The sequence below is a fragment of the Podarcis liolepis genome (genome assembly GCF_965112155.1).
Source record: "Podarcis liolepis genome assembly, chromosome: 7".
Lineage (NCBI taxonomy): Eukaryota > Metazoa > Chordata > Lepidosauria > Squamata > Lacertidae > Podarcis > Podarcis liolepis.
The window spans coordinates 78,138,674-78,149,588 of NC_139561.1; the positions used below are offsets into that span (position 1 = coordinate 78,138,674).

At 45.1% G+C, this 10,915-nt stretch overlaps 1 protein-coding gene across 1 annotated transcript; it reads right to left on the reverse strand.

Annotated features, from left to right (window-relative positions):
* Positions 1-1,096: 1,096 nt before the first annotated feature.
* LOC310712516 (phospholipase A2 inhibitor and Ly6/PLAUR domain-containing protein-like) lies at positions 1,097-10,001 on the reverse strand. Its single transcript, XM_083515663.1, has 5 exons — positions 9,898-10,001; positions 6,608-6,709; positions 4,935-5,084; positions 4,061-4,198; positions 1,097-1,876 (listed from the first exon to the last, which is right to left on the reverse strand). The coding sequence occupies exons 1-5, from the start codon at positions 9,983-9,985 to the stop codon at positions 1,728-1,730; spliced, it is 627 nt and encodes a 208-aa protein (XP_083371789.1). The 5' UTR covers positions 9,986-10,001; the 3' UTR covers positions 1,097-1,727.
* Between the last annotated feature and the right edge of the window lie 914 nt (positions 10,002-10,915).

The window sequence follows — 10,915 nt, forward strand, 5'->3', positions numbered from 1 at the left end:
TCTCTTCTCCCTCAACCTTATACTATAAACAACATCAATGTCTCACATTGAATGTAACTGATCTGTAGATAAGACTATATGCCCTGAAAATAGAGACAACGTACACACTTTTAAGAAAAAAATATTTAAAGGAATCCATGAGTTTGCTCAAAGTTGAACCCTTCACTGGATGTAGAGATTCTGGGAAGTTCATAGCAGTATATTCCAAAACAACACGCAAATCCAAAAAAAAGGGCAGCCTTCAAAATTGGTCCTTCTCTGACTATTGCAATGGGGTTTGTTGTTAAACCGTTCTTGGAATTGTGGCACTCTGAGATGCTCTGTCACTGGGAAGCAGCCCTTCCCACTGTCAATGCCTCCTTTTGTTGTTCCTCAGACCACCAGCTCCTTCAAGCTAGGGTTACCATGTCTCCTCTTTTTCCAGGACACGTCCTCCTTTTCAGTGGTAAAATCTGAGACGAATTGCAGTTATTTGCTCTGAACAGCCATCATAACTGTCATAGTGTCCTCTTTTTCATTCTTCAAAATAAGGCAACCCTACAAAATAAGAACGTTCTTCGCTCCTGTGCTAAACAGAGGCTTAGCAGCTTGGAAGGTTCTAGAAGCTCAGAAGAGGCATGGCAATCCCCACTATGAAGGGACCCGACACTTCTGAATCTGCTACAGTTCACCAGTTGGGCTCCACTCTCTGGTTTATGTCCTTGAGTTCTGCTCATGCCTCTTGCTTGACAAAATGGAGATGTGTCTAGGAGCATAGGCATGACTGAAATGGTAGTGGGGTTTGCTTCTGATTTTGGGTTTTAGTTTCTTCATTTGTTTTAACTGAGGTTCATCTCTTTTATATATGCAATAATCTTGGACACAGCTAAGGAGTGTTCCTCTGCACCAGAATGGCCACATAACTTTTTGAATCAATACGAAGAAAGGTACATTAGGAAGAAACACAAGGATCTCTTCTGTAGGCTCACCTGTGCCACCCCACCGAGCCACAGAAGGAACCTCTGATTGGCATCTTATCTTCGTTAAACCCAAGTTGACAGATATCCAGAAGAAACAAACAAAACCATTTTTGGACTGAATATTCTTTATTGGGCCTGCAATATTTCATTCAGAAAACAGCCTGGAGCTTCAAAAACACACTTTGGAGGAGGTGGGGGGAAGTATTGTGGTACTCAAATCAGGATGAGGAAGAAATTCAATTTTGTATGCATATTAATGAGAAACTAACTCATTTGCACTTTCCAGACCAATATGCAAACTAAAACCCACCCAGCCTTCAAATTTCACATTTCTCAGAATTTTGCAGTGTAGTTCTTCAACCAAACAGCGTATACGACAATGCATTCATGAGAGTAAAGTGTATATATTAGGGATAATAACATACTATGTATATTGTTCCAACTGCCTGCAAAAGTTGTGTTTAATAGGGTAAATTCATGCTAAATGTCGGCAGATTTTCATTTTATTTTTTAAATGAGAAACTTAATAGCACTGAAATTTGACAGATTTGTCCATTCCAGTGCCGAAATGCTCATGGCATGAAACCTTCAAGGTGGCTGGCATGGAAAGAGAGCTCAGGAGAGAAACTTCATAAAGGGAATGCTGGAGATCATGGGTAACAAGAGAAGGAAGGAGTTCTTCCCCAAGGTATGGTTGGCACTAGGTATTGTTGCTTTAGGATTTGTGGCTGGTTTCCAAGTTGTGGCTGATGCAGAATTTCTGGCTCTTTAAGGTTTTGGAGGATCTGCTTTTTCTGCAGCAGGGACACATGTTATTGTTTTGATTTTGTAGGGGATTCCTCCGATGGTCAGTGCATAGTTCTCTACACCGCACATATTGCTTGTTCCACAACCATGCAGGACGAACGTCTTGGCACCTGCAGGTAAATATGGGGATCATCAGCAGGTGTCAGTGGTAGCTGCTCTAGGAAAACAAATGGGGCATGGCCCCTTCAATGTCAATCTGCCCTCACCCAGCCCCCACTGGCCTGCCTTCTGACTCACAACCAGTCCAACGGATGAGCTTCACCATCAGCTTCCTTTTCCTTAGGGGCATTGCCTCTTGTAGATCAGAACAGGGAGGAAGATGGGTATAAAACTAGGATTAGTTACTCTGCCTGCCATGGGCTCTACCTATGGTCGGTCCTATGCTAATTGATTGTAGAACCTTATATTTTCAGAATTTGTATTTCTATATAGTAGTTGCCTGGGGTCCCATGGTGCCCAGTGTGTTTTGCAGAGCACCCAGCCACCTTTATAGCAAACTGAAAGGAAAAACAGGGAAAGGGACCTGCCAAAAAATGAACCTGGGGCTCAGACCTGTGAGACCACGAGTGTCTGTTCATAAGCCACAGTGGAAATAATTTTGCAACAATTGGGATCCATCCATTCTTAACCTGGGCCTGGGCTGGATTGGGGAGGAGAGGAAGAGGCAGATGAGAAAAACAGATATGGGCGAAAGTGGTTCAACTTGGGGACACTTGGCAAATTCTCATTTTTTATTTATTTCACGGGTTTCTATCTGAGCCTGTGATTCTCCCTGAGCTATAACTCCTTCTGGGGTGCAGCCTGTCCACCCAGACCACACCCATAAGCAGCCTATTTATCACCCTCCTTTGGGGTTTGAACACTTGCTTGACTGGACGGAGGAGAAAGATGGTTGCATGTTGTGCATGTGAAACGAAAGTAATTTCGTTGTCCCCGAAGGGGGCAATGACAATAAAGATATTATTATTTTTTTTAAAAAAAAAATTAAATGGGGGGGGGGACTCAATGTTTTTGCTCCACCCACTTCTGATTCTGCTCCACTCATCACGAGCACCTGACCTCTGGGAAGCAAATTTATTTAACTGTTAAATATTTATAGCACCCTTCCTCTCAAAAGAGCCTGGGTCAGTCAACACATCCACAATTTATTTTTACATTTATTGTTGTTTTTTTAAAAAAGAATTAATCCTCCATCTGAAAAAGGTATCCCACCTTTACTGCTAGGAGCTCAAGGTGACATATTTGGTTGTCACAACCATCAACATCTTATAGTGGTACCTCGGGTTAAGAACTTAATTCGTTCAGGAGGTCTGTTCTTAACCTGAAACTGTTCTTAACCTGAGGTACCACTTTAGTTAATGGGGCCTCCCGTCACCACCATGTAATTTCTGTTCTCATCCTGAAGCAAAGTTCTTAACCTGAGGTACTATTTCTGGATTAGTGGAGTCTGTAACCTGAAGCATCTGTAACCCGAGGTACCACTGTATTTTATGTTCACAACATGGCTGCCATGGAGTCCAACTGTGCTAGGGAGAAAAAGAAACCTCTTTCCTATCCAAGCATGCATTTCCAATAATAAACCCGCTACTTATTCTCCGATGCCAAGTGCCTCTCTGTGTGACTGCATCAAGGTAAGCCTCCTCTCCTAACAAGTATTCAGAAGCTGAAAACCTCCAAGCTGTGTGCATACTCTGCATACCAGTCAATAGTATTCAGAGTCATATTTCTTCAACACTGGTTGCAAAAGAAAGCACATGTGGCTTATCATTATGCTGAATCTGTCTAATACTTTTTGAAGGACATCCAGTGTGGTGGCCATCATCACTACGTCTTGTAGGACCAGTTCCCATCATTCAACTATGCACTGGGTGACAAAGTATTTTCTTTTGCCCATCTGAAATGTTCCAACATTTAACTTGATTGGATGGTCCCAAGTTCTACTCAAATGAGAAGGACTTATGTGAATGGGCCCAGACTCAATCCCACACTCATGACACTTTAGTGCTCCAAAGGATGATGCACAGATGCCATTAGCACCTTATCATGGGTGCAATCCCACCATGCTCTGGCACAGCACTTGTTCATTTCAATGATGCTTGCACCAGAGAACATCCTGGAAGATGGTTCCCCAAGAGTCAGGGCTGCAAGTCTCTTGCTCAGCCGCCTGAGATAGTTATCTCATCTTGCCTGATGGTTGGTCCACCTCTAGATCCTCCAGAGGCAGCATTCCCCTCCCACCTGCTCTCCCCATCCCACGGAATCCCTCCTCCTTTGGTTAGTCCCTTCAGGGTTACCAGAGCTTCCTTCTACAGTGATGCAATTCCTTTGACCATCTGTGCATAAGACCGGTCCATCCGTGCACTCCTCCTCCGTCTGAGCATAACATCCTTTTGGGCAAGTGAGCCCATTCTCAGTCCAAGGAGCTTGAAGAGCTAGGAAGCAAGGAAGAAAGAAGCAAATGGTCATATATGGAAGGTTTTTACCTAAGAATCTCCAAAGAGCCCCGCTGGATCATTGACAGGCCTGCTTCACACAGACACAGCAGCCGCAGCCTTCCTGATGCATTCACACAACCACCCACTGAGTCCTCCCCCCCCAGCTCTTTCTTAGCATATTCTTTGTCAGAATGAAAGAATGAGTTCTAGACACACAGGTTTGACACCTTTCCTGTCTTGTGTTAGGATGAAAGGTGTGGAGGTACCAAAACTTCCTCCACTCCACCCTGTTCCTGCCAAGTTTTAAAAGCAAATTGTGTATGTTTTCATCATTCTGAAACCAAGGGCCCCTCCAGACTGGTGTTTTATTGCGGGGTCATTTGTGCACCATGTTCTTCAAACTATAACACTGCATTAGTGATGGATTTCTCCTGGTTTCATTTCTTCTGTGATGCTTCTCCAGTTCTACAGCATTCTACTGTGGGATGAAAATAAACCAGGACATTTGTGGTATGAAAAATGATGGGACTTCAGCTAGAAGTAATGGGATGTGCAGTGATTAGAAATTAAGCAGTATGACCATGCACATACAAATGGTATTGAGAATGGAATAGTGTGTGACTGCCCCAGTAGCATCATGGGCACAAATCATTCTGAATGCACCATAAAAAGAACTTCTGGAGTGGCTCATGTCTGCAATTCTGATATCATAGAGGGGTAGGTTATGACATACAGGTCCAATTTAACTTTGCGTTGCACCCATCTTCAGTACAGCAAGCAGAACTGGAGCGCAAATGTTTTTCTTTTCCTATGGTGATGTTATAAGCATTGGCACAAGAATCACTTTTTCCACATGAATAGGTTGTTGTGTCAAACTCGGTGCCTGTTTACCGGAAGAAGAGAAAGACAAACAACAGGTCAGGAGAGCTCATTCCCCAGAATCCTTCATTCTCTGCTGAACTCTATGGTCTCCACTCTGCCTTGCCCTTCCATCCTTTCCAAGTTCTCCCAAAGGAATATGGCTCAGTGGAGTAGAGCCTCCATCTTGCTGAAGAAACTCTGGAAGTTCCAGATCAATGGTGAAGAACCTCAGGTCTGTGGACCAAAGGGAACCTCTTTCTGTATCTGACCTTTCAGAACTGGCCCAATCCACACCCCTTACCAACTTTGTTTTACATCCTCCTTGAGTGTGTTTGCCTGGCTGGTATATGTCATTGAAATCTGATAATGATTTCTGTTTTCCTTGACCGAGTGGAAGATAGAGAGAGAGATGGGTGTTTGTGGGCAGAACCTAGCCTATAAAGCTAAAATTGGTAGAGGAGAAAGAATGGGGTACTTCCTGTCCAAGCCTCAGTCTGCCCTCTGCTGGCATCCACCTGTTCAACGAGGACCCACTATATTTTCCTGATGAAAATAGGGACCCCCTATTCTATTATTATTATTATTATTATTATTATTATTATTATTATTATTATTTATACTATTTATACCCTGCCCATCTGACTGGGTTGCCCCAGCCACTCTGGGCAGCTTCCAACATATATAGAAACATAAATAAACATTTTTTTAAAAACCTTCCGTATACAGAGCTGCCTTCAGATGTCTTCTAAAGGCTGTATAGTTACTTATCTCCTTGGTTTGGGGGTCGGATAACTCCATACCCTCCAACATTTATCCAGTGAAAATAGGGACGGCACAAGGAAATGCAGGACATTCCAGGGTCAAATCAGAAACCGGGGTAGCTTCTGTAAATCTAGGACTGTCCCTGGAAAATAGGGAAACTTGGAGGGTCCAACTCCTCCTTAGTCTCAGGGTTGTCCATTGCAGAACTCAGCTGGGAGCAGGAGATGGGGACAGTGGCGTAGCGTGGGGGGTGCCAGGGGTGCCGGCCGCACCGGGCGCAACATTTGGGGGGGCGCATTTGGCCGGCCCTCCTCGAGGAAGCAGGAACCCCACTGTCCTCGGACCTCCTCCGAAGCCTGGCGGTGGGGCGGAGAGACCTCCTCCCGCCGCCAGCCTTTGGAAGGCTGCTCCGAAGCCTGGCGGTGGGGCGGAGAGACCTTCTCCCCGCGCCAGCCTTCGGATGGCTGTCCTGAATACTTGTGGTGGGAGCAGTGGCGTAGCGTGGGGGGTGCAGGGGGGGCCTGCCACACCTGGCGCAACATCTGGGGGGCGCGGAAGAGACTCGAGTGCTAAAATCCACGGGTTAGGGGGTGCAAATTACTTGCCTTGCCCCGGGTGCTGAGAACCCACGCTACGCCACTGGATGGGGATGAAAGTAGAATGATTTGGCACTGCCCATCATTGGCCTTCTTCCATACCAGTCCTAATGGGCACCAGCCTCCATTGGATAGATTGTGGCACAGCGTGGAGGATGACACCAGGCAAGGCCAACACCTCCCTTACCAAGCGTTGTGCTCTGGTCCCTGATGAGCACGCAGGCATCTAAACCGCTGGCACAGTCCGAAGCGTTAGAAACTTCTGCTCCTTGTACACACTTCAAGACAGCTGGAAGAAGAGAGAAGGGCATCATTCAACTATGGGACTGAAGAACCCTCATGCATTGGACAAAATGGGAAAAGCCCGTGTCCCATTCAGTGCATAATGCTGGCTCTGGGCAAAGTTTTTCCTAGAGTGCTCATCACAGTGTGAAATGCGTTCTGCTGGATAAGAACTTGGCTGTGTACACACCATACATTTAAAGTTTATTTAAAACACATGACACACACACACACACCCTAATCCCGGGAACTGTAATTTGCCCATCACAGAACAACAATTCCCAGCACCCTGAACCAACTACAGTTCCCATTATTATTTGGGGAATGTCATGTGCTTTACATGAAGGTTGTTGTCATAATTTACAAATTTTAATGCACATGTGTTTTCTAGCTAATCAAAAGGCCATCTTGGGTGGATAGGGGGAAGAAAGCAGGGAATTATGTCGACTTTGAACAGTCTATTTCCATTCCTTCTTCCTCCCATAGGAGACAGTGATGGCCTCCAACTTTAAAAGAGGATTAAAGAAATTCAGATAGGAGAAGATTCTCAATGGTGACTCAGTGTGACGGCTATGCTTTCTGTCTACCGCGAAGGCAGCAATGCCTCTGGAAGCCAGTTTCTGGGAATCACAAGTGAAGAGAGTGCTGCTGCAGGTCTTAGTTATGGAATTCCCATAGGCATCTGGCTGAGAACAGGATTGTGGACAATATGGGCTACTGGCCTGATCCTGCAGGCTATTCCTGTGTTTTTCTACCAAACACAGAGTTAAAGGTAAAGGGACCCCTGACCGTTAGGTCCAGTCACAGACGACTCTGGGGTTGCGGGGCTCATCTTGCTTTATTGGCTGAGGGAGCCGGCGTACAGCTCCCTCATGTGTCATGTGGCCAGCATGACTAAGCCACTTCTGGCAAACCAGAGCAGCGCACGGAAATGCCGTTTACCTTCCCACTGGAGTGGTACCTATTTATGTACTTGCACTTCGTGCTTTCGAACTGTTAGGTTGGCAGGAGCAGGAACCAAGCAACGGGAGCTCACCCCATCACGGGGATTCGAACTGCCGACGTTCTCACAGCACCACCCGTGTCCCACCAAATACAGAATCTAGCCCTTAATTGATTATTGATTGATAGATTACTTAATTTCTATGCTGCTTAATATATTAAAATTATCTCTAAAGGCAAAGGAGCCAATTCCTAGGGGCCAAGGTCCCTTTGCCCTCCCCCCATAAAATATGTCGGGGGGAGGCCCCCCCCCCAAGAAGATGGGCATTGCCATTCAAATGCTGTGAGTGCACCATGTCATGTGATTGATCATGCAGGGCGGGGCTTACCTGCCCCTCCCCAATATTTTATTCAAGTTGGGGCCCCCCTTGCTATGAGTTGTATAAAAAGCCGAAGCAACAGCAGACAACTTAAAGAAAACATTACAAAAATACACAGTTACATATAAAAACATTACATTAATATAACATTACTAATATATATATACATCAGTAGCAATTCCTTTCTATCTCTTTTATATATATATAAATTTTATTAGTTTTTTAACATATCATTTTCAACAGTAATTAAACATACTTTTACATCTTATTCAATTTTTTTTGACTTCCATCAGTCCTGTCTGAAAATTTTCCAATCTAATTTCTTAGTATGCATTTCTTATTTTCCCTATTACATTTCAAACTCATAACCAATATCTCTATCTTTTTCTACTTTGTAACATTTCGTATATTTCTCCTTACAAAACCTCTTGTAGTCCTACCTACTAGCTTAATTTGTTGATTACAGTTGCTCTTCAAATAATTCAACAATTCCTTTCATTCTCAGCCTCTCAGTTCTCACCCAGGGTCCAAACACACTCTCAGCTCACCCACAAAAGTCTCGCAATCAGAACAGCAGCCATCGATCTAGTCTCTCACTATAGACTTGCTTTTCATGGGCAATCCCAAGGTCAATGGTACTTCCTTAGGCTTCCCACAGCTGTGTACCATTCAGCTGCCCTCTCCACACCCAGTTCAAGGTACAGCAGATGTATTAAGTCTCCCAGGGGGTCCAAAGGATGGGGAAAGTTTCTCCCTGCACTCACAGCTCTTTTTTCACCCTCTGTCCCCTCCTCGTTCTCAAGCTGGCATACAGATCCTCCTGTGGTAAGAAAGTTCTCTGCAAAGTTTTTAACCCTCCAAGATTAGCATTAAACGATGGCACAGTTGGTATGTGATTCCAGTTTTGTCCCTGACCACATAGTAGGAAAACAGATCCGATGAAGGATATTTGGAAAAAGAAAAAGAAAAAACTTTACGTGGCAGATCCTGTGCGTGCTGCTCCTGTGAAATGGGGTGCACAGCTGGCATTTGAGTGCTGTATAGAGATGGTGTGCTAACAAACACCAGTTTTCTGTGTCATTAAGAGTGGCATATTCCCCCCCCCCATGACTTCAATGGCGCCAGTCCCACCACTGCCTACGGCACACTGAGATTTTGTCAAGAAAGCCAAGAGAAGATCAAGCAGCAGTAGAAAATGACCAAGGCAATAGCATTTTGCTGGTTACACGGCAGGTGACGTAGCTACCTGTGTTGGGGTGTGCGTGTGTGTGCATCCATACATGTATGTATTTTGTAGCTTTATATTCTGATTTTATCCTGTGAACTGCCCTGAGACCTGAGGGTATAGGGCGATACAATCAATCAATCAATCCCATGCAAAATATGCCTCCCAATACTAGTCCTACTGGACTTAACCTTCCAGAAGTACTTTACCATTACCCTTTTTACCTACTACAAATAGACCTTTCGATATTAGAGAACATGACTTAGGCTCATCCATTGCAATATACATACTCCGAGTAGCACTTATCTGAATACTGTATATTTCAGCCAACACCTTTAGAACTTACAGCAGGCTTAACAGATTACTACCAGTCTATGATTCTGTGATTCCCCATCACCAAATGCATCCACTCAAAAGCTAGCATGGGAGTCCAAATTGGGGGGGGGCACTAGCTCTTGCATGCACCTCATCTCCTCCTTTTGCTAAAAGATCAGTCTGTGGCAAGAACATTCTGCTCAAACTTTTTAACCCCCCTAGATTAGCATCAAACAATGGCCCAGTTGATATGTCATTCCATAGTGCTGGTCTTCCATTCTGTCCCTAACAGCATAGTAGGAAAATGGATGTGATCAATGATAAATAACTTACGTGGATCCACAGAGGCAACTAAGAGTGGCGAAAGAAGGCAGAGCACAAGGAGAGGCACCATGGTGTCGTAAGGTAGGGCTAAGATCATTGCTGAGCTTGAGTGCTTCTTGCGCCCAGATGTATGTGCAAAGGACGTTTTATAGATGGGTCTCCAGTAACATCTTTTAGGGAGTTGCTCCAATGAACCACAGTAAAAGGAGTGTTGTGTAGTGTAAATACCCATAAAGAAGATGGGTGGAGATGCTTCTCTTATTGTGCAAGGACTTCCTGGAATGAACGGTGGATTCTGACAACAAATTTGCCAAAATTGATGGCAAACCTGATGCATTTCTACTTTTAGGGATGTTTGACATGTACCTTGCATATTATTACTTATTCCATTTATTCCCCCGCTCCTCTATGGATCCTCAAGCAGGCAGGCAGGAGCACCCTATTATTCTAACAACAACCCTGTGAGGTAGGTTAGGCTGAGAGATAGTGTGTAGCCCAGGGGTCGGCATGGTTTACCTCGCATGGGCCAGTTCACTCCAGCAGAGATCCCTCCGTGGGCCAGATCACAATTTTTAGTGTCTGTATCTGCGCAGACGCGATTTCCGGCATCTGCGCATACGCAGATGTGATTTCCAGCACCGCAGAAGCGAGTCCCTGTGCCACGCTGTGCCAGTTTAGAGCAGCGCGCAGGGACTCCCCAAGCAGGCAACTTGGTTTGGAGGCAGCTCGAGGGCCGGTTAAATGACCCCTGTGGGCCGCTTGTGGCCCATGAGCCTTGGGTTGCCAACCCCTGGGGTAGCCCAAAGTGCATCACTCAAGGAGTTTCATAGATGAGTGGAGATCTGGACCCACGTCTTCCTCACCCTGCCATATTATCATTTATTGCCTGCTATGTTCTGAGATTAGTGCAGCCAGCTCCAGAAAACAGGGAAAGTTCAGAGAGGAGCCTCAAAACTCAAGGATGGCGAGCTTGTGGCTCTCTGGATTTTGATATGGATGCAGCTTCCATCATCCCTAACCATTAGCC